The sequence below is a fragment of the Euprymna scolopes genome, chromosome 45, assembly GCF_053919585.1.
Source record: "Euprymna scolopes isolate OS-2025 chromosome 45, ASM5391958v1, whole genome shotgun sequence".
NCBI classification, from domain to species: domain Eukaryota; kingdom Metazoa; phylum Mollusca; class Cephalopoda; order Sepiida; family Sepiolidae; genus Euprymna; species Euprymna scolopes.
In genome coordinates, this window is record NC_136526.1 from 13,877,862 (window position 1) to 13,902,874 (window position 25,013).

The following is a 25,013-nucleotide window of genomic DNA, read 5'->3' on the forward strand; positions in this document are numbered from 1 at the left end:
CTTACCAAGGAATGCCGAAGGGGCTGCCCGGGCACTTTTTACAGGTCAGAGCACCCCCTCCTCAGTGGTTCCACTTTATGAACCTAGTGTTTCAGTTCTTGCAGTGGGTTGGTTGGTTGGTTTTGTTTTACGGCATATCAACCCTTTTCAGGTTATTTAATGCTGAATCCAGTTATTTTCAAGAAAATTTTTTTAATAGAATATACATTTTTTTTCAAGTTGGTTTCTATTTAACCCATAGTTGGGACCCTAACAGGTCCTACCACTGGGTCGCTCTGGATATTTTCAAACTATCTCTTCCGAAACTGAAAGTCGCAGAGTGGAGCTAGGGGCCTCAAATGATCAGATTTTTTTATCCATTGTTCTTTTATGGATCTTTAGCCTGTTAAATGTTTTTTAGGGGTCAAAATTGAGAAAGAAAAAAAATCGTTATACATTTTGTACATTCACCTTAGTTTATTTTTAATCAGTTCATATGCGTGTCACGTTGGTACAGTGGTAACGTCACCAGCTTTGAATGTTATAGTTTTGCTTTTGGTTTCGATTCTAGCTGATGGCAACCAAAATACTTTTTTTTTTAACTTTTGAAATCACAACATTTTAATAATATATACGTAATCTGGACAAATTAAAATAGCATATTTTACCCCCCCCGGGCAAAGCACCCCAGTCCTCCCGCTAGTAAATAAATAAAATGCTGCGATCAATAAGATAACTACAACAACAAAAAGTGAACCAATGCTACTGAAACCCCTTGGCTGCTGCTGATGTTCTATTCAAGTTCCCATCGGAATAAAAAAACAATCAGAGAGAGAAAGAGAGTGTGTGAGAGAGATGGCTGATGGCGCCCAGATTCTGGTAAGAAAAATAATTTAATTTTGATGTTTTTTGTTTTTTTTTAATGCGTTTTATTGTAATGTCCACTTGCTTATGGGTCTTTAGTTTCTAAGGCGTCAAAATGGGGTCGAAATTGAAAAAAATCATTTTAAATTTTGTACATTCATCTTAGTTTATTTTTAATCAGTTCATATGCGTGTCACGTTGGTACAGTGGTAACGTCACCAGTTTTTAATGCTACAGTTTTGCTTTTGGTTTCGATTCTAGCTGATGGCAACCAAATACTTTTTTTTTTTTTTTTAAACTTTTGAAATCACAACTATAATAATATATACGTAATCTGGACAAATTAAAATAGCATATTTTACCCCCCGGGCAAAGCACCCCAGCCCTCCCGCTAGTAAATAAATAAAATGCTGCGATCAATAAGATAACTACAACAACAAAAAGTGAACCAATGCTACTGAAACCCCTTGGCTGCTGCTGATGTTCTATTCAAGTTCCCATCGGAATAAAAAAAACAATCAGAGAGAGAAAGAGAGAGTGTGAGAAAGAGAGAGAGACAGTGTGAAAGAGAGAGCGAACGAGCAAGCAGATTGCAAGCAGCACAACTAGATATATTTTCTTGCTCATCACAATAGCATCGATTCACAAAAGCTCAAAAACCACGCAATATGAAAGAATTTCCGCAGAATATCTAACCCAAGTCAGATTAATCCCCAGTGAAATAATAAGACATCTACTGCTGCAGCTAACTTTGTTTATCCGGGAACTGTCACAAAAGATAATTTTAATCAGCCAGAATCACCAGAAAATCTAATACATCCCACTCAGTCAACTAAGCTCCAACCCCTGCCCCATCACCGCAATGTTGCATCTCTGTGCCTGTTATGCAAATATTTTAATGGAATGTGCTCTGATGAACTTGTTGCATTTGTGCTCCCTCAACGCTTTTCGGGGATATGTATCTCCGAAAAACACGCTTAGCAACAAAATCTCACCCCTTCACTGTTGAGGTTCCTAAATGCCAGAAAGCTTTCTACTCTAATAGTTTTTTCCCTCAAACGGTTAGACTTTTGAATTCCCTTCCTACTATCTGTTTCCCTGGCTGTACTGATGTGCAGAAGTTTAAATGTAATGTAAACAAACATCTTGTTAATCTTTCCTAGGCATACCAAATAGTTGGCCCTTATGTCCAAGTGGCGATATGCTTTGTTAGGAGTGAATGTGAGTAAAAAAAAAAAATACTAACAAAACTGTGTTTTTGTCTCCGCAGGTTGTTGGCATTAGAGGAACAGTATCATAAAGAGAAAGAAGAAGCTGATTTGTTATTTGAACAGCAAAGAAAGGTAAGTTTTTCAGATTTACAAATCAACTTGAGCAAGGTTACTCACATGCTGTTGGGGGGGGGGGTCATATTTTGATAGTTTTGGCCGATCTAACCTTCGACCTTATTCAAATGCATCGTGTCGAACTCTGAAATCTATATGGAATTTCAAACTAAACCCTGTATATGTTCCTGGGTTTAACTAGAAGATTCACACGTTCGAAAAAGATTGTCAGAGCTTACATAAGCCGAAATATTGTGAAAATAACAATTAAGATGAGAATAGTAGCCTGAATGATCAGCATAACGAATCATCATTTCAAAAATTACAAAAAGTTAAAAAAAAGGAAAAAAAAAAAGGAAAGAAAAAAGAAAAGAAAGAAAAAAGGAAAGAAAGAAAAAAGAAAATAAAGAAAAAAGAAAATAAAGAAAAAAGAAAAATAATGTCTCACTTCTGACACAATACTCTACCTCTACAAAAGTCAAATCCATACTAAGATGGAACACTCTTGCCACATCTGGAGAGAAGCTGCTAAAACTACATTTTCCTGCCTTGACAGGGTACAAAACCGTCTTCGCAATCTAGTGGGCGAGGACTTTTTCACCCCCCCCTACTCGATCTTTCTCACAGACAAGACGTTACGAGTCTATCTCTCTTCTATGATTACTTTTATGGTAGGTGCTCGACTGAGCTCCAATCCATGCCCCCCCCCCTCTCCCCGGTAAAACGTTTGTAACAAATACTTGTCTAGCTAGCTGCAACAACTGTCAGCAATTTCAAGCAGTCTCTGTGCCTAAAACTAAACAAAAATTCCACAAGCAGAGTATCTTTGCTAGAACTGCCCGTCTGTGGAACAAGATACTGTGAGGCTGCTTCCCGGCTGACTATAATATGGTAGTTTTCAAGTCCAATGTAAATAAGTTCTTCTTGAGTCGTCTTAAATAACTACGCCCTACCCAAGTTTCATCACTGTTGATCATCATCATTGAATTGTTTTAGCATCTATCTAATGATATCTGACTTTGATAAATAGTGAGCTACACGATAAAATAAATCCCGACTCCCAAGTGTTTTTTTATTATTACTATGCTAGGCTCGTCTTCCTACCACAGCTGAAAAAAAAAAAAAACTGTTTTAAAGAGAGAGGTTCGTTCCGATGCAAGTTTCTTAAAGACGTCCAATGCATGCCAGAATGTAAAACGGATGTCAAACTTAATACGATGATGACAACGAAACATTTTTTTTTTTTTTAATTATTACTATGCTATGATCTGTATTTGTGATCGTAGTAAAGCTACTGGGAGAAAACCTTGGGTGCCAGACGCCAAAATAATTCACATGGGATTCATGTAAGTCCTGTTTTTTTTTTTTTTGGTACTCTTTATGTTTTGTCACTGAAAGTTTTGTCTACACTGAAAATACTCATGTGACAAAGCGTTCTACCCCACTCGACAATTTGCCAACCCCCAAACGTTGTGTGCTGTGGCTTTGTTCTTCATCAACTGTATCGTTATTTTCTCACAAAGGAGAATATATATATATATATATATATACTCGGGGTTTTTTTATATTCAAAAGTAATGGACTAATGAATTCAACGAGGTTGTTAGATAGTGCTCAATAAAAAGAGCTGATAATACTTGTTTATTGTTATATAAACATGCTCAAAACTTTTGAATAGTCAAGTCGCTGCCTGATGATATCTGTTGTTTGATTGAAACAAGTGGCTATTTGTAGCAGCGGGATGTGAGCATGTTTATATAACAATAAACAAGTATTATATATATATATATATATATATATATATAGATATATAACTACTTCATTTACTCACATAAACTTAATATACGAAAGTATAGATTTATGCGTAAACTTTAAGTATTTACTTCAATAGTGCTCAATACGTAGGTAGAGCTAGTTAGTAATTTATAAAATATATATGGCGATTAAGCTACACTGAATATTCGGCGTTTATCCACTCTAGGACTCCTCAGGCTTATCCGTATACGTATAGATATTGAGATAAGCCTGAGGAGTCCTAGAGTGGATGAAACGCCGAATATTCAGTGTAGCTTAATCGCCATATATATTTTATAAATTACTTTATATATATAGATAGATAGATAGAGAGAGAGAGAGAGAAATAAAAAGGAAGAAACGTTTCGTCTTTATTTCAAGACTTCCTCTGGATGAATGAGATTAAGAAACAAAAACACCAGTACAAATATTTGAAAATGTTTCATGTGCAAAGTGTGACGCTGTTCTATTTCAGAAACGGAAAAAGACGTTAGAAATTCAGAAAAAGGGGGGGGGGGCAGCTTGTGTTGTTGGAGAGGGAGATCTTTTTAATAACGTCATATAGTCGTTAATATAGTTTTTAGAAAATATGAACGCAGAGGAAACAAACGTTGATGAACACATAACACGGTTTGTTCCCTTTTATTTCTCTCTCTCTCTATATATATATATATATAGTTCTAAATTAAAAACCAGTTTCAAGCTCTAGTATATTTACACCTATTGAGCTTATTATATATCTACAGTACAAGGGAAATGTTTTCTTTTAAAAGTATTAATACATTATTTAATAATACATTAAAATAAAATCTGCTCTTTAGACTCCAGGTCTAATTCCCTCTAAAAAATAAATAAAATAAATAAATAAATATATATATATATATATATATATATATATATATATATATATATATATATATATATATAGAGAGAGAGAGAGAGAGAGAGAGAGAGAAAGAAAAATTACAATAAGTTTACCAAGGGAATCAAAATGGTAAACTGAAAATATTGTAAATATTAAAGAGTTAATATTTACAAGTAAAGTAATCTCAACCAGATGTAAACTCTCAATAAAACCGAAAAGGAAACAGAGCTTATAATATGAACAAATGATTAATAAAACATGTTAAAAAAACATCTTGAAAAAGAGTTAAAAACATATTTAATTTAAAAAAGGAAGTATAAGTGGATAGTCCTTAATCCGTGGAGTTTCGAAGAAATACTCTCCTTCTCATCAGAGGGCAGGAAATAGCAAAATGCGGGATCGGATTTTGCATGTAAAAGTATTTAATGAAACTACAAGTAAGTCACAGATCTTACTTGGTTAAAAAAAAAGGGGTGAGGTAAGGGGAATAGGAGGTAAAAGAAAAAATGATAAAAAGATTTCACATGAATGGATAGTCCGGTGTAGGGTAAAAATTCCAAGAATGGTAAAATCCAAACACGGTCGAATTAAATATATATATGTTGTTTTGAAAAAAGAAAAACCGAAAGGATGTATAAAATGGTGATCAACGTTTCGTCCCTATTGCAGGGGACATCTTCAGGATAATAAAACGAAACGTTGATCACCATTTTATAAATTCTTTTGACTTTTCTTTTTTCAAAACAACAACGTCAACCGTTGCAGCAGTCGAAGTATAGACGGCTAGCAAAAATATTTGCAGCAGCAGCCATCAAAGCATGTATGCAAATGAGCAGGTGTGTGCAAGCTTACGTCACAGGAAAAGGAGGGAAAAGACTGCATGTGGTCAAGAAAAAAAGAAAAACGTGTTGGGTGAGATGGATGTGTGGCTCCATGGTAGTGGCGAGAGACTTTTAAGCTGGTGTCGAGACGACAGGGTTTTGTTAATCCCATGGCAAACGAAATGAGCAGTAAAAAAAAAAAAAAAAAAAAAGGCATTGTTTGAAAAGTAACAAATGCCTTTTTCTAAAACAGAAAAACTAAAGCAGAGTTGGATTTTATTTATTTTTGTTTGTTTGTTCCTTTGTGATGGGACTAAAATGTGTGGGGGTCCAAGAGAGATTTGAACTGTAAGGAATGCGGTTCGAGCGTAATTAACACGTTTATTATATATATATATATATATATATATATATATATACATACATACATACAGGGTGTCCCAAAAGAAGCTGACGGATTTGAAACTTAAATTGAACTGAAAGTACCACTCTACAATAAATATCGACTTCTTGATGGTGTAACGACTCCTGATGACTTTAGTAGAGTTAATCTAGATTCTCTGAAATTTTTTTCGCTAATTTGATGCTTCTATTGTTCTATCTTATATTTGATCAATTCAGCTTCTTTTAGGACACCCTGTATGTATATATATATCAAATTATATTGATTCAATGAAATTAAAAAAATATTGAGCAATTCCTATTAGACGGGATAATACATAGAATATTACAACCAGTAATATTTTTGTAAATCTTATAATCATAGGTTTCCATACCAGCTGATTGTGGGATAAATTTATTCGGAAGTGTGTATGTGTATGTATATATATACATATATATATATATATATATATATATATATATATATATATATAAGTGTAAGCCATGTTTAGTTTCATAAAAGTTTCAGATGGTTCGTTGTTTTAAACAAGTCTGGAGAGGTGACTGGTTTGCAGTAGACAGAACAGTTTCTGATGGTTCGTTGTTCTAAACAAGTTTTGAGAGGTGACTTGTTTGCAGTAGACAGTTCCACAGAGCAAAATATTCTTACCGTGTCGAGACGGGGGAGGGGGGGGGGCACATGTGAAATTGCTCCAGAAAAGGTTTAATATTTATGAAGCAATTCTGGTTTCTGATTGATTGGTAGCAGAACGTGAATTAATTCGATTCGTCAGTTCCTAGCAGCGTCGTTTATAAATAGAATCGTCCGACTGTGTGGGATCATACCCCATTACAAATCCAAAATATTGCAACAATATACATGAAATGAAAAATATCTATTGGTATGCAAATCCAGTGATTTTCGGGCTTGGAAAATATTAGATGTAATATTTTATTTAAAAAATTTTTTTACCGGATATATATAAACAAATATTTGCCGGATTTCTTATTCAACCAGCGTTGAAACGAAGGAAGCATGGTTGCATGTGATTGTTACCTTAGCACCTTGGAAGGATTACAAGACATGTTGGGTTTTTTACCTCCTTACTGCCAGGATTTTCCATTTAATGATTTAACATTCTGGATTTAAATTACAAAATCCTTTTTCTGCCTCAATGTCTATCTTCCTTATTCTATGTATTTTAAATGTTTTTTTAAATAAAACTTCAATAACCTTAATTTTCTATGTTTATTTCTTTTAGCAAATAAGGTGCAAACCAATAAAATCATTTGCTAATATTTTTCCTCTGAGGAGATGAACAAGCATCAAAAACTCATGGGTTAAAGAAATAGATTTATTCAATTGTATTCTTTGTTTTCAAACAATAAAAATTTTCTATATTTGAAGATTAACCTTTTCAAATCATAAAATTTAAATACCTAAAATTAAATATAAATATATCTCTGGGGTTTAAGATCTAGTGAGTGTGTAGCCGAATCAGGGTTGCACCTCATGAGACAACCACAAAATGTGCCCCATGTATAATTGAATGTCAATGAAACTAAGATTGTTTCACATTCATGAGTGGAACTTAGTGAACAAGTCAGTCATCGATTGAAGTTTAATTGTACCAAATATGTTTGGCTTGCAGAAAGGATTTACATAACTTTATTAATGATTCTACAGGTCGCATTTTTGTGAGGGTCATTCTATACTATGATTTCCATGCATGGATAGGAGGACACTTCTCTCCTATGAGAAGAAATGAATTAAAAAAGAAAATAGAGGAGAGAGTAAGAGGAAGGCCAAATAACTGTGGCAAATAACAGAGGGAAATGATAAGACGCCAGTATTAGCTGCTAAACACGTTTTTAATTGGTTTGTCTAACAAAGTGGACAACTTTGATCCGCTCATTAAATTAGAGATCAACATGAAACACTCAGCTCAAATCCATGTTCAACAACAGTTTGTTGAATGTTGATGACGGATCAGATATTCAACAGCTAATGCATTCAAGCTTTCAAATTAGTTTACAAAAGCTGCACAACTAGTCATAAAACTATATAAATATTAACTTTGTACGAAGCCAAAAGTGAATCGGTTTAATACATACATAAGAAACTGTAAACATTTGTATTTGTTATTGAAAGGGATTACACATATGTGTCTGAAACTGAAACTTATACTATTACTTCTATTTCTTGAAAACAAAATTATACTATCACTTTTCTTTCTTGAAAACAAAATTATACTATCACTTTTATTTCTTGAAAACAAAATTATACTATCACTTTTATTTCTTGAAAACAAAATTATACTATCACTTTTATTTCTTGAAAACAAAATTATACTATCACTTTTATTTCTTGAAAACAAGATTATACTATCACTTTTATTTCTTGAAAACGAAATTATACTATCACTTTTATTTCTTGAAAATGAAATTATACTATCACTTATTTCTTAAAAACAAAATTATACTATCACTTTTATTTCTTAAAAATTAAATTATACTATTACTTTTATTTCTTGTAAATTAAATTATACTATTGCTTTTATTTCTTAAAAATTAAATTATACTATCACTTTTATTTCTTAAAAATTAAATTATACTATCACTTTTTCTTAAAAATTAAATTATACTATCACTTTTTCTTAAAAATTAAATTATACTATAACTTTTATTTCTTGAAAATAAACTAATGCTATTACCTATTTCCTGAAAATGAAAATATACTATCACTAATTTCTTGAAAATTAAAATATACTATTACTTCTATTTCTGAAAACGAAATTATACTATTGCCTCTATTTCTTGAAAATGAAAATATACTATCACTTTAATTTCTGAAATAAAAATAACTACACTATCACTTTTATTTCTGAAAATAAAACTATCCTATCAGATTTATTTCTGAAAATAAAACTATCCTATCAAATTTATTTCTGAAAATAAAACTATCCTATCAAATTTATTTCTGAAAATAAAACTATCCTATCAAATTTATTTCTGAAAATAAAACTATACTATCACTTTTATTTCTGAAAATAAAACTATACTATCACTTTTATTTCTGAAAATAAAACTATACTATGTTCAATTTAGTGGACTATACTATGACATCCCTTGTTTTAAAATGTCATTTATATGAAAATAATTCCAATATAGTTAAAGCATTTTCTGGAAGGATTTAAAGAAAATTACATTGTATTGCTCTTATCAACATGCTGCAACAATCCATAAAAAAACAAAAACTAACCCACGAGAACAAAATATTGATACCGTAGGAAAAAAACTATTGATGACACAAATTGGGAGATTGACTTTACTTTATATATTAGATAATAAAAGTACAAAATTAACAACATGCCATCACTGATGTGACTTTTACACATAATTTATTTACTTTATTAGTCAAATTTGGCTTTTGTAACTAAAAATATTGTCAGCATTAGAAATCAATAATGACACTATGAATGTATATTTTTTATTTAAGCAAAATTAAAAAGGATTTGTTTAATCATAACTAAATAATAGTACATAATTGTTATTTAATAAGAAAAAGTAAAAGCTAATCTTCAGACTAAAACTTATTCATACCTAACTTGAAAAGCCCCAGTGAAACTCTTGAGAGCCCGGTCGAGACTGCAGAGAGCATGGGCCGGACTGCAGAGAGCATGGGCCGGACTGCAGAGAGCATGGGCCGGACTGCAGAGAGCATGGGCAGGACTACAGAAAGCATGGGCAGGACTACAGAGAGTTCGGGCGGGACTGCAGAGAGCATGGGCAGGACTGCGGAGAGTTCGGGCGGGACTGCAGAGAGCATGGTGGGACTGCAGAGAGCATGGGCCGGACTGCAGAGAGTTCGGGCGGGACTGCAGAGAGCATGGGCGGGACTGCAGAGAGCATGGGCGGGACTGCAGAGCGCATGGGCAGGACTGCAGAGAGCATGGGCAGGACTGCAGAGAGCATGGGCCAGACTGCAAAGAGCCCGGGTCAGAGCCAGACTGCTGAGAGCCCGAGTAAGACTGTGGAGAGCCTGGATAAAGGCCCATGCTTGCCGTAACAATGCTGTTAATTGAAAACTGAAAATAAAATATAAAAGAAAAAGTGACTTACCTCTACTGAATACAACTGGTCTTCGCTTTTGTTGTCTTTAATTCGATCAAATAAATCCTGACAAAGCTGGAAAAGAAAGAGACAAGACCGATAAAAAGGTGAAATACGAATGAGATTCAGGAATTAGGAAATTATTTGGTACTTTTGTGCAGAAAATGACCTGCTTCTTCATATTCTGAGTTAAGGGGAGACAGAGAAAGGGGCTGATAAAGATAGTTAGAGATTGAGAAAGGCTGAGATAAGAAAAGCTGAGAGGCCGAGGTAAGGGAGACAGAAGCCGAGGTAAGGGAGACAGAAGCCGAGAGGCCGAGGTAAGGGAGACAGAAGCCGAGAGGCCGAGGTAAGGGAGACAGAAGCCGAGGTAAGGGAGACAGAAGCCGAGAGGCCGAGGTAAGGGAGACAGAAGCCGAGAGGCCGAGGTAAGGGAGACAGAAGCCGAGGTAAGGGAGACAGAAGCCAAGATAAGGGAGACAGAAGCCAAGATAAGGGAGACAGAAGCCAAGATAAGGGAGACAGAAGCCAAGATAAGGGAGACAGAAGCCGAGGTAAGAGAGACAGAAGCCGAGAGGCCGAGGTAATGGAGACAGAAGCCGAGAGGCCGAGGGAGACAGAAGCCGAGAGGCCGAGGTAACGGAGACAGAAGCCGAGAGGCCGAGGTAACGGAGACAGAAGCCGAGAGGCCGAGATAAGGGAGACAGAAGCCGAGAGGCCGAGATAAGGGAGACAGAAGCCGAGAGGCCGAGATAAGGGAGACAGAAGCCGAGAGGCCGAGATAAGGGAGACAAGCCGAGGTAAGGGAGACAGAAGCCGAGGTAAGGGAGACAGAAGCCGAGGTAAGGGAGACAGAAGCCGAGAGGCCGAGGTAAGGAAGACAGAAGCCGAGAGGCCGAAGTAAGGAAGACAGAAGCCGAGAGGCCGAGGTAAGGAAGACAGAAGCCGAGAGGCCGAGGTAAGGAAGACAGAAGCCGAGAAGCCGAGGTAAGGGAGACAGAAACCGAGAGGCCGAGATAAGGGAGACAGAAGCCGAGGTAAGGAAGACAGAAGCCGAGAGGCCGAGGTAAGGAAGACAGAAGCCGAGAGGCCGAGGTAAGGGAGACAGAAACCGAGAGGCCGAGATAAGGGAGACAGAAGCCGAGGTAAGGGAGACAGAAGCCGAGGTAAGGGAGACAGAAGCTGAGAGGCCGAGGTAAGGGAGACAGAAGCTGAGAGGCCGAGGTAAGGAAGACAGAAGCCGAGAGGCCGAGGTAAGGGAGACAGAAACCGAGAGGCCGAGGTAAGGGAGACAGAAGCCAAGAGGCCAGTGTGTGTACCCAGAGAGACTATCAGAGAGAAAAAGAATGGTAAATTATTATTACATACCAGTGGAATGATTCCGCGCTGACTTTCTTCATTTTTGCCCATCATTGTGTAACTCTTTCCCGCACCGGTTTGTCCGTATGCAAAAATGCATACATTATAGCCGTCAAAGGCATGGTTCAACATTTCCAGACCAATGTCTTCATAGACTTTGGTTTGTGATGCAAATTCGCTATCATTTGGCTGCAAACACAAAAAACAAAAATTATTACAAATAAATGCATCAGATTAAGACATAAAAACAATAATTTTTCTTTTGCTTGTGTTAACTATACCGTTCATTTGTTTCCAAAATATAATAAAACAATAATTGCAACATTAGATGTAAAATAAAAGTTGCTTCTAAAACTAATAACATATTATTCAATCAAATATTATAAGAAATACATTTCTTTTCTAGACACCAGTTAAGGAATGTATTTTATTATATATAGACCCTATTCCAGCAAGTAGCAATAAAGTTAGCTTGTGTGAATTTTGACAAGAGTTACCCTCAGTGCAGGTCAGGGTGACTTAGATTTGTAAAACAGAACCAAACCATTCTCAGGGTTGGTTGAATGAAAGATGGATGACAAGTAGAGGACAGAGGTCAAACTCTGTAGACAAAACAAGAGTAAAACAATGGCATGACGTCACGTTTTCAAACAAGAGAAACATAGGTGTAAAAATCAGTCTCATTGTTAGAAGGAATGCAAACGAGACATGTCCAAAATAATGTGGAAAAAAATCTCAATGGATTGGAGTCAAAAGTATTGAATAAACTGACTGGGGTCAAAAGTAGTGAATGAACTGACTGGGGTCAAAAGTAGTGAATGAACTGACTGGGGTCAAAAGTAGTGAATGAACTGACTGGGGTCAAAAGTAGTGAATGAACTGACTGGGGTCAAAAGTAGTGAATGAACTGACTGGGGTCAAAAGTAGTGAATGAACTGACTGGGGTCAAAAGTAGTGAATGAACTGACTGGGGTCAAAAGTAGTGAATGAACTGACTGGGGTCAAAAGTAGTGAATGAACTGACTGGGGTCAAAAGTAGTGAATGAACTGACTGGGGTCAAAAGTAGTGAATGAACTGACTGGGGTCAAAAGTATTGGATAAACTGACTGGAGTCAAAAGTATTGGATAAACTGACTGGGGTCAAAAGTATTGGATAAACTGACTGGGGTCAAAAGTATTGGATAAACTGACTGGGGTCAAAAGTATTGGATGAACTGACTGGGGTCAAAAGTATTGGATGAACTGACTGGGGTCAAAAGTATCGGATGAACTGACTGGGGTCAAAAGTAGTGAATGAACTGACTGGGGTCAAAAGTAGTGAATGAACTGACTGGGGTCAAAAGTAGTGAATGAACTGACTGGGGTCAAAAGTAGTGAATGAACTGACTGGGGTCAAAAGTATTGGATAAACTGACTGGAGTCAAAAGTATTGGATAAACTGACTGGGGTCAAAAGTATCGGATGAACTGACTGGGGTCAAACGTATCGGATGAACTGACTGGGGTCAAAAGTATTGGATAAACTGACTGGGGTCAAAAGTATTGGATAAACTGACTGGGGTCAAAAGTATTGGATAAACTGACTGGGGTCAAAAGTATTGGATGAACTGACTGGGGTCAAAAGTATTGGATGAACTGACTGGGGTCAAAAGTATTGGATGAACTGACTGGGGTCAAAAGTATTGGATGAACTGACTGGGGTCAAAAGTATTGGATAAACTGACTGGAGTCAAAAGTATTGGATAAACTGACTGGGGTCAAAAGTATTGGATGAACTGACTGGGGTCAAAAGTATTGGATGAACTGACTGGGGTCAAAAGTATTGGATAAACTGACTGGAGTCAAAAGTATTGGATAAACTGACTGGGGTCAAAAGTATCGGATGAACTGACTGGGGTCAAACGTATCGGATGAACTGACTGGGGTCAAAAGTATTGGATAAACTGACTGGGGTCAAAAGTATTGGATAAACTGACTGGGGTCAAAAGTATTGGATGAACTGACTGGGGTCAAAAGTATTGGATGAACTGACTGGGGTCAAAAGTATTGGATGAACTGACTGGGGTCAAAAGTATTGGATGAACTGACTGGGGTCAAAAGTATTGGATAAACTGACTGGGGTCAAAAGTATTGGATGAACTGATTGGGGTCAAAAGTATTGGATGAACTGACTGGGGTCAAAAGTATTGGATGAACTGACTGGGGTCAAAAGTATTGGATGAACTGACTGGGGTCAAAAGTATTGGATGAACTGACTGGGGTCAAAAGTATTGGATGAACTGACTGGGGTCAAAAGTATTGGATAAACTGACTGGGGTCAAAAGTATTGGATAAACTGACTGGGGTCAAAAGTATTGGATAAACTGACTGGGGTCAAAAGTATTGGATAAACTGACTGGGGTCAAAAGTATTGGATGAACTGACTGGGGTCAAAAGTATTGGATGAACTGACAGGGGTCAAAAATATTGGATAAACTGACTGGGGTCAAAAGTATTGGATAAACTGACTGGGGTCAAAAGTATTGGATTAACTGACTGGGGTCAAAAGTATTGGATAAACTGACTGGGGTCAAAAGTATTGGATGAACTGACTGGGGTCAAACGTATTGGATGAATTGACTGGTGTCAAAAGTATGGATGAACTGACTGGGGTCAAAAGTATTGGATAAACTGACTGGGGTCAAAAGTATTGGATAAACTGAATGGGGTCAAAAGTATTGGATGAACTGACTGGGGTCAAAAGTATTGGATGAACTGACTGGGGTCAAAAGTATTGGATGAACTGACTGGGGTCAAAAGTATTGGATGAACTGACTGGGGTCAAAAGTATTGGATGAACTGACTGGGGTCAAAAGTATTGGATAAACTGACTGGGGTCAAAAGTATTGGATGAACTGACTGGGGTCAAAAGTATTGGATGAACTGACTGGGGTCAAAAGTATTGGATGAACTGACTGGGGTCAAAAGTATTGGATGAACTGACTGGGGTCAAAAGTATTGGATGAACTGACTGGGGTCAAAAGTATTGGATGAACTGACTGGGGTCAAAAGTATTGGATAAACTGACTGGGGTCAAAAGTATTGGATAAACTGATTGGGGTCAAAAGTATTGGATAAACTGACTGGGGTCAAAAGTATTGGATAAACTGACTGGGGTCAAAAGTATTGGATGAACTGACTGGGGTCAAAAGTATTGGATGAACTGACAGGGGTCAAAAATATTGGATAAACTGACTGGGGTCAAAAGTATTGGATAAACTGACTGGGGTCAAAAGTATTGGATTAACTGACTGGGGTCAAAAGTATTGGATAAACTGACTGGGGTCAAAAGTATTGGATGAACTGACTGGGGTCAAACGTATTGGATGAATTGACTGGTGTCAAAAGTATGGATGAACTGACTGGGGTCAAAAGTATTGGATAAACTGACTGGGGTCAAAAGTATTGGATAAACTGAATGGGGTCAAAAGTATTGGATGAACTGACTGGGGTCAAAAGTATTGGATGAACTGACTGGGGTCAAAAGTATTGGATAAACTGACTAGGGTCAAAAGTATTTGATGAACTGATTGGGGTCAAAAGTATTGGATGAACTGATTGGGGTCAAAAGTATTGGATAAACTGACTGGGGTCAAAAGTATTGGATAAACTGACTGGTGTCAAAAATATTGGATGAACTGATTTAAGTGAAATTTTTAAAGAAAGTTTCAAATTGTGATTGAATTGACTTACATCTGTGTGTGACCAATATGAGTAATCAAAATTGAAGCTTTTGTATTGGTAATCTTTGGGTCCCGGTTTTGGGTTATGGATGGCTGTAAGAAAAAAATATATAGAAAATTATGTAGCAGGAAATAGTTTATGTATTCAACAAGAAAAAAATATTAACAATCAAGTAAGACAAATTCAATACATTATGATACTGATGAGCAATTAAAAAAGAAAAACATTGTGTATATATATATGTATATATATATATGTTTGGAGGTACAAAAGTTATTCATATATAGATTTTAATAAAATACGCAGAAATTTCTCAAGAGCTCTTTCAGCTATCATCTCACAATACTATTGACGAAATAAAAAGAGCACTAAGGGGAATTCAGAAGTGACAAGAATTGAAAAAAACAAAAAAAACGATTAAAATAGAAGATTTTAATCTGTGAATAAGATGTCTAAAAACCCGACTAAAACTTGCACAACGAAAAAAAAAAAAAAAAGCTCAAGGAAAAAAGAGGTCAAAGTTCCCTGAAGAGAAATAACTTTTTTGGCATCTTATGCCGGCAAAAGTCAACAAAAACGTTATTTCTCTTTGGGGAACTTTGACCCCTTTTCCTTTGTGTTTTTTTTTTCTTGTCCCTTTGTGCCAATTTTAATCAGTTTGTAAACAAATTATACACAGATTTAAATCTTCTATTTTATTTTTTTCTAATTCTTGTCACATGGTGTTTTTAATTTTGTCAATAGTATTGTTTTCCCTTGCTATCGATTTTCTTAAGAGATGATAGCTGAAAGTGCTCTTGAGAAATTTCCGCAAATATTTTATTTAAATATGTGTGTGTGTGTGTGTGTGTGTATACACTAAGGTTGTTCCAAAAGTAAGGCCCTCTATTTTTAACTCAAAATCGAAAATGTTATATTACTTTTGGAACGCTTCTCATCAAATAAATATATATGGTTGTATAGTTGTAGTTTCCTCGATGTAAATCCACTGAAGCCCTGTGTTTACCAAAAAGTTAGCAGAGCATGATTATCGTACACAAACATTATTGGCTGCATTATCAGGCGTCATCTCCTTTAAGCTTAAAGATGAGGCATGATGATGCTATTTTTCAGAATAGAGTCACAGCAGAAACATGTATGCACATATGTAGCCAATAATGTTTGCATAAATAAATATACTATTTTCTATTATATAAAATGAACTTTGTGTGTGTGTGTGTGTGTGTGTGTGTGTATGAGTTCATTCATGATAGAGTCCTAAATTTTGAAATTTCACACAAATGTACTTAATGTGCTTGGCAGTGTTCTTAGATAGGTTTTATATCGAAATGTCTTTGATAAGTATTGATTATCAATAATCTAAAAATTAGGTTAAGGAAGGAACATGCGAGTTTGACTAAAGCTAACATCTTATACAGCCAAACGTCACAAGTGCATTTGAGAAGTTTTACTACCACACAAGCAGAAAGGCCCAACATATAAAATCAACAGTAGGTTCTTTGATATGACAGGGGTGCATTCAAAATGACTGTTACAAAACATTTGTATTAACAATAAACAATTTAATAATTATAAGCACATGGAAACATTTGAACAGTTACGACAATTAAGAGCTTGAATAAATGTGCTTATACTAGTCAGAGGATACGTCCTTGTCAATCAGTCTGACACTGGTTTTGATATTGTCGAACTGGGGTATTGTTCTGTTCCATCTCAGAGGGTTCACCCTCCCGGGCTTTACTTTCTCTTTCAGAAGTGGTTGGTTTATTGATAATCGCCTGACGCACCCTACCAGGGAATGCCAATGGAGCTTCTAGATTAGAGTGCACTAGTCCTTGTGCACTAGTTTTTAAAAACCATGCTTAAATAATGGGGGGGGGATACCCTTTTCTCTTCCCTACAACCTCTTTCTCACTGTCTCTGCTTCATTGGTATTTTCATGGCAAGTGTTCATCTGAGCTTCAATCTATGGTCCCCCTCCCCTCCCAGAAAAAAAAACTTGTCTAGCTGAAACCACTATCAATAATTATCCCCACACTTTATTAATGCCTAAACCTAAACATAGATTCCATGGACAAAGTTTCTTTCTTAGAACTGTACGCCTGTGGAATTCTGTTCTGTTTTCCTGCTTTCCAACTGACTACAATATGGTTGTCTTCAAGTCCAACATGAACAAATTCTTGATGAGCCGTTCCCCTTAAGTAATCCAATTTACCAAATTTCCACTACTAAATATGGCTACAACATGTTTGCTTTAACCACTGAACACTCATTAATCTTTATTCTCGAATGTCCTCTGCAAAAAAAAAAAAAAAAAACCCCTTGTGCCTAATCTCCTGAAAATTTGTAAATGTTTGTTAAAAACAGAAAAAAAACCTTGTGCCTAACCTCCTGAAAATTTGTAAATGTTTGTTAAAAAATAAAAAAAACCTTGTGCCTAACCTCCTGAAAATTTTTAAATGTTTGTAAAAGAAAGAAAAAAAAAAACCTTGTGCCTAACCTCCTGAAAATTTGTAAATGTTTGTAAAAAAAAAACCAAAAAAAAAAAAAAACCTTGTGCCTAACCTCCTGAAAATTTGTACATGTTTGTAAAACAAAAAAAAAAAAAAAATTAAGAAAAAGATAGTTTATAGATAAGTCACCAAAATAAATTTTGACTGATGCATGAGGCAGTCAAAGTATCCATGAATAACCCTTGAGCCCCTGGAGGGGCATAGGCCATCTACAACTTTGTAGCGAGGAATTCTTTTTACAGGGTGAGGGTGCTGGCCTCCTGCCCAACCTTCTCAGAAGGTACATACAGCGCCTAGCCTTTCCAAATGGTCACCCATCTGGTACTGGCCAGCCTCAACGTTCCTTAACTGCGTAGATCTGGCGAGAACCAGTGTGTCAACGTGATTGTGCCATATCAGTCAAAGTATACCAACCTTTTTCATCTGAAGCCAGATCCACAGCATCCCTCCCTTTTCCTGTTTATTTTAGCGATGGGATAATTCCAATATCTTTTCCCGATTCTGATACAATTACCGATTCCGATTGTTTATAAATCTCTAAACATTTAACTATGAAAGTGTTATTTTGTTCCGATTGCCGTAAAAACACATGTTAAACATGCTTATATTTTCTCAAACGTAAAAACGCACTTATGAGGGGGGGGGTGATCTTGAGATTTTAGTCTTACTGGAAGTTTAAATCAATAAATATGTATTATTTTATTATTACGACAAGCAGTGGAAGATGTTTCTTAAACCAAAATGAAATAAAAACGATAATTTAAGGAATCGGTATCGGCATCGGAAAATAGACTAAAAATTTTTCAATTCCGATACCCCAAAAAGCTCCGGTTTTTCCGATTCCGATTAATTGTCCCAACATTAGTTTTTATTTTTTTATTTTTAGTCTTCCCCGTCTTCTTTTTCATCACAGGCCTATAGGAGCGCTTAGTTGCCAATTTTGTCTAACGCCAATATTAGAGTATGTCCAAACCAGCCTAGACATTATTTGCAGATTGTATCAAATTCAACTTCAATTGTCACCAACGCTTGCAATAGTAACACAATAACCTTGTAACTAAACGACACTGTCTCTTCCTTTCACTCAAGCTTTTTATGCAGTTTTTCACCCCGTCTCATTTGCATGTGTGTCTTCCGTTTTCTCATGATCTCGCGAGACCACAGTTTATAAAACACCAGTCACCATCTTTTTTTCTCTTTTCCCACCCAACACTTCCCTGCGGCAAGTCCACCCCTCCTCCGTCACGCCACTGCTTGCACGCACACCCACACAATGCACAAATACATAGGCATTTGCAACTCTGGAGAGTATTACACAGATTACTAATGATACTACCTGTTAGTTAATGCACTCTCTTCTTGGTTTGTAATTCGATCGCTCCATTTGATTTCTAGAATCCTTCAAAGGCATTTAGAACCAAATGTGTCACTTCCATATAACAGCGTGGACAAAAATCTTGATTTAGATCTGAGAGTGAATTTTTTGTTTCGCCCGATCGCTAAAGATTCATTTGACTTAGGTTTTTTGAAAAAAGTATAAGTAAATACTGATTTATATAAATATTAATGATAAGAATGTGTTGCAAAAAGAAGAGAAAAAATTCAAATAAAAAATGCATCTTTCTGGTTTGATTTGCACAATTTTTTTTTTTTTTTAATTATCATATTATTATAATAATATGCTTAGACCATTTTATGTTCACAAGAACCCAAGTTTGCTCAGCTGGGCAAACTTGGGTTCTTGTACCGGAAAAATATCCAGTAAATCAAATGTTGTTAAGTAAATTGTTACTTTTTTGCATTTTTTTTTGCATTTCCATACACCAAACATGGATATAAATATCACTAAAACATCCGCTGGGTCATAGGCTTCATTTCGGTACCTTACTTGCCTGGGTAGATGACCGGTAGGCTGAGATAAACCGCGTCACACACACACACACAAAATCGAACTTACTAAGGGAGATAATAACTTCCGGTGAATACCGGAAAAAATATCCAGTAAATAGAACGTTTAGTAAATCGTTATTTTTTTGCATTTTTTTTTTTTTTGCATTTCCATAGACCAAACATGGATATAAATATCACTAAAATATCTGCTGGGTCATAAGCTTTATTTCGGCACCTTACTTGCCTGGGTGGATTGCCTGTAGGCTGAGATAAACCGCGTCGCATCACACACACACACACAGACAGACATTAGGAAAAATTTATAATAAGATAAGTACATTATTAACTGACCCCTCCTTTTGTAAAAAAATGGGATCACCCGATTTTACTTAGACTTAGGAATTCCCGTGCCTTGCAATGCATGATACAGTATACAATTGTTTTCAATCTGACACCAGATCCAAAGCGTTACTCCAGCTTCTTCCCATTGGAATCAAATCTTTCTCAATTATTTGCTTCCAGTTTATTTTTTTATATTTTGTCTTCTTTTTCCCCCCATAAAATGTTCATTAGAGCATTTGGTTGACAATTTTCTCTCGGGTCAATCTTAGAATTTGTTAGATCCAGCCTAGACATCATTTGCAGCTTATTTACTGATACTACCTGTTGGTTAGTGTAATTTCTGACTTCTTGGTTGATAATTTGATCGCTCGGTTTGATCCCTAGAAGCTTTCGAATGCACTTGGAATCAAACGTGTCTAATTTCTAATCTTAGCTGATTTTGAGACGCCAAATTTCACTTCCATAAAGCAATGTGGATAAGACGTTGCTGTTATATAATCTTAATTTGGATCTGAGGATGAATTTTTTTTTTTGTGTCTTCAGATCTTGCAGAGCTGATTAAATTCTGTTGAGCTGTTAACTACGCTGAATTGTGATTTCTAGTCCATACTGCCAAAAAAATGCAAGTTATTCAAAAAAGAATCCTTCAATGAGGAGGGGAAAGGGCTTCAGTCACTTGTTTCGCATCAAATCCATATTTTTCGAGATTGTAATTTCAAAAGCACAATACCTATTGTACACGTTTCATTTTGATTATACACTTGCGAAACATGAATCCTATATAAAAACGAGGTAAAAATACGATAACACTTCCTGCAACTGAAACGAAGGCAAATCCTAAACATCTCTTGTGGATAGAACCTCAGTGAATGACATCGAGGTCACCATCATCCACCACCACCTCCGTTGGGTACATGTTCACAGGATAAATTCTTCCAGGCTCCTTAAGAAAATCCTATATGATAAGCTGGCTATTAGGACCAGACCACAATGAGCACCTAAAATGTAGTACAAAGACCAACTAAAGTACACTCGAACATTTACCAACATCAGCTTGTCCTTGTGGGAAGAAACTGCGAGGGACCGAACAATGTGGAAGAGATAAATATGCAATGGCACTGCAGATTTCGAGGAAAAGAGGAGGAAGAATGAAGAGGCAAGGTGATGAAGGAAAAAAAAAAAAGCACTGTGAATCACTGTCTCTTCCCCTGTGAACATTGTCCACAGCTATTCCACTACCGACTGGACTTCGCATGCCATGCCAAACATAATCAAGCGCAAAGATAACTTGATACTCAGACACAAGTGTGAGTCGCTGACGATTATTCGGACAACTATTCTGATCTTAGTTGTTATTCTCACAATATTTCAGCCACTGTAACCTCCGACCTTCTTTAGGTGCATCTACCTTCTCAAACTTGAGAATCTTTTTGTCAAATTCAAGAACCTATATGGAATTTCAAGCTAAACCCGAGTCCTGCTGCCACACCCAGGGTCTGCCAGCGACCACTTGATTGCACCAGAGGATCATCACACTCTTCAGCACATCCAGGTACACTTTGGTGTTGACTTTCAAACTGACTTTGAAGCTGTGAGGTGGCATGATGTGGCTCTCACTTGAAACCATCTTTGTAATTCATGGCAATCCAACGATGCATTTTCAAGGTGTTGGTAATGGTCCTGTTGTCATAACTTAGATTTGTAGAGAGCAGGAGTTGTACAGCGGCACATCTCTGATCTAGCACGTTGAACTTTCAGACATGATAGAACGCTCCGATCACTCTTGGGATTTGTACACAATTGACCAACTAGTAGATGGTCTGCAACAAAAAAAGAAAATCAGTTTTCATCAAACGGAAATGGAATCATGTAGTTTCTAGGGCAACAATTTTACCGGAAATTTTGTTTTCATCGTCCTTGTTATTCATGGCAATCCAACAATGCATTTTGAGGGTGCTGGGAATGGTCCTGTTGTCATAACTAATTGGTAGAGGGCATGTGTTGTACACAGCGCATCTCTGATCTCGCTCGTTGAAAACTGTCACTTTCAGACAGCTCCTATCGCTCTTGGTATTTGTACACAACTGGCCAACTAGTAGATGGTCTGCAACAAAAAAAGAAAATCGGTTTTCATCAAACGGAAATGGAATCATGTAGTTTCTAGGGCGATAAGTTTATCGTTCCACCCTATAGTTTGTTTCACTTGTTGGTCTAGTGATCTCCAAGTTTTTGTCTTAATACCCAATTGTAAGTTGGTTGTTTGTTTGGTTGTTTTTGTTTTACGGCATATCAACCCTTTTCAGGTTATTTAATGCCGAATCCAGTGATTTTGAAGAAAAATTTTTTAACAGAACATTTTTTTTTCAAGTCTGTTCCGATTGTAATACAGTTTCCTATTACAGCAGGTTCCTTCCAAGAATTCTCTTAATGCTGTCCGTTTTCTTCTTACCTATAATGTTGGTCTTTACAGGACAGGCATCTCATGTCTTTGTGTAAATCATTTTTCATTCTTGTTAGCTCAAGTGGTTTCATGCCTTGTCCCAAACGATTTCCATTAAAAAAAAATAATACAGGTTGCTTTCTTAAATTTTAATATCTAGTCTTGCTCAATCTATATATTTTCAAATTAATCATAAAAACAGGAAGTTGGATGAATTTTTGCTCTTACACTAGCATCTACCATTACTGCTACCCTGTACACCGGGCAGATTTTCTTGATAGATATAAGTAAATAGATATTACTTACTTGTGGTGTTTCCTGCCATGTCAATGATGCAGGCGGCATCACGAGATATCTCGCGACTGTTAAAAGGGCGCACCCTCACTGCAACTTTTACCGAGGACATGGTTAGCTGTCTGAAAAAGATAAAAATGAAAAAGGTTAAAAATATTTTAAATATATATATATATATATATATATATATATATATATATATATATATATATACACAGACACACAAGATATTAAAGGCATATTTAATTGCATTAAGTTATCATTTAATAATATGAATGTGCATGGTGTGTGTATGTGTTTATATTTGCATATGTGCTGATGTGATGAGGTTGGCTAATGAGAATCATGAAGATAAATGGACTTGAAAAAGATAGAAAACATTTTACCACTGGGCAACGCTGGGCAACTAACCCTGCTAGTATATAATAAACAAAAGAATTTTCTTTCACCATGACTAATATTTATGCAAAATTTTGCAAAAACCCACGGCGTGGTTATTGAAAAAAGTGTGAACAAGAAACAAATGGACAAACGATTTTGAAGCAATTTTACCCCTATAATGGTTCCTAAGGGAGGCAACCAGAGTTATCCTGGAAAATCCGTTCTGGTAAAAATTAACTTTCACCATGACTAATGTTTATGCAAAATTTCAAAAAAAAGAAATCAAAGGCGTGGTTATGGAGAAAAGTGCGAATAAACGAACAGATGAACAGCAGTGAATTACTATGTCCAATCCTTCCTTTGTCCGGGGGGGGGGGGAAATCATTCAATTTTTTTTCTTCCTTAGTTCTTTCAACATTTTTGTTTGTTTTGTTTTTATTTTTCTTCTTTTTTTTTGTAATTGAAATGTATTTTATTAATTTCGGATTTTAGAAAATCCATCATCACAGACTGAAGGGCCCTTTTTTTTCTATTTTTTTTTTTTTCTTTTTTCTCTCCGTAAGTTGAATATCCACGCCATCATGTTGGTATTTCAAGGATATGCGCTGGTGTTGGCATTCACGTGCAGGAGAACTTTTCAATGTTAGCTGCTTAGGTATGCGGTAATCCAGTGTTAATAAAATTGCCAGAAGCTCTTAAAACATGATTTATAACATCAAAAATTTGAAATGAACAGATACACCGTTTTACAAAAAATCACTTGAAGGTGCAAATATTTTATTAAGCTGTTTCTTTGATAAACACTGCTTGTCAATTTCTGATTTTAAAACCAGAAGCCATCACCAAGTAGACTTCTTCTATTTAACCTAATTGTTTTTAGAATAAAAAAAGAGACTAATCCCAGAACACAATACCTAAACCGACTTTGAAATCTAGTGGGTGACGCCTTTTTTCCTTATCCTTACAACCTCTTTGTCACACAACAAACGTCACTAGAGCCCAACGATATTATTGTGACATTTTTGTTTAAACATATCTAAGTATGCCGAATAATGTTTCAGAATGGACGGGAATTTATCTCCAAAATTATTGTAGGCCAAATTCTTGTTCATTCTGCATATATTGGGCATAAATGGAGACCTCCCACAAGACAGAACAGATACTACACTTTCCAAAAACAAAAGTTATAAATAAATCAGGCACAAGGCCATTCAAAAGTGCAGGTAGGAGATGTCGATGATTATTCTTGTCAGTTTACGACGAAGCTATTCATTGCTAGAGTCTTTAATCACCATAATACCATATTCCTAGCTCGAAGGCCAAGTAAGTCCAAGTTTCATGTTCAACACAACCACAACATCAGATTAAATTCTAAAAACAATTACCTTTTTGTTATTACACCTTTGGCAATCAGGTAATCCCATCTTTTAAAATTAGGTATGATGGGTGATAATGTATAGAAAAAATGGGAAATGGAACGACACTAACCCTATGTGGGTTTAACTGGCTTCCTCCAAAAGAGGAAGTTACAAGGGAGTATGAAATTCCCAAGCAGTCCCCAGTCGCATGTATTTCCATGTTAGGGGAGGTGACGATGTTAGGTTTTTGTAACTCTTGCAGGGAGGTATTGACGGCCGCCTACATACAGTGCCTGGAATTCCTAAATTGGTCACCCGTTTGGTACTGATCAGGCTCAATGTTGCTTAACTTCTGTGATCTGACGGGTACCAGTGTGTCAACGTGATTATGCCGTTTGTTTATAACAGTGATTTCATGCGTGTGTGTGTGAAACGGCACTAACTTTAGAGTTCAACCGGCTTCCTCCAAAGGAGGAAGTTCCATGGGAGTATGAAATTCACACGCAGTCCCCAGTCGCATGTATGAAACTGACTTGGTGGATTCTTAGACCAAGGATCAGACATGAAAAAT

At 36.2% G+C, this 25,013-nt stretch overlaps 1 protein-coding gene across 50 annotated transcripts in view; it reads right to left on the reverse strand.

Moving 5' to 3' along the window:
- The window catches only part of LOC145269265 (kinesin-like protein unc-104), a 649,720-nt gene that overhangs the window by 386,159 nt on the left and 238,548 nt on the right, over nucleotides 1–25,013 (reverse strand). For all 50 annotated transcript variants that reach the window (XM_080124920.1, XM_080124904.1, XM_080124897.1 and 47 more), the window contains 4 exons: nucleotides 22,716–22,825; nucleotides 15,234–15,316; nucleotides 11,511–11,690; nucleotides 10,152–10,217 (listed from right to left, as the gene is read on the reverse strand). In XM_080124920.1, the coding sequence (XP_079981046.1) occupies nucleotides 10,152–10,217; nucleotides 11,511–11,690; nucleotides 15,234–15,316; nucleotides 22,716–22,815 (429 nt within the window). In that variant the 5' untranslated portion in view covers nucleotides 22,816–22,825. The remainder of the gene's footprint in view (nucleotides 1–10,151; nucleotides 10,218–11,510; nucleotides 11,691–15,233; nucleotides 15,317–22,715; nucleotides 22,826–25,013) is intronic.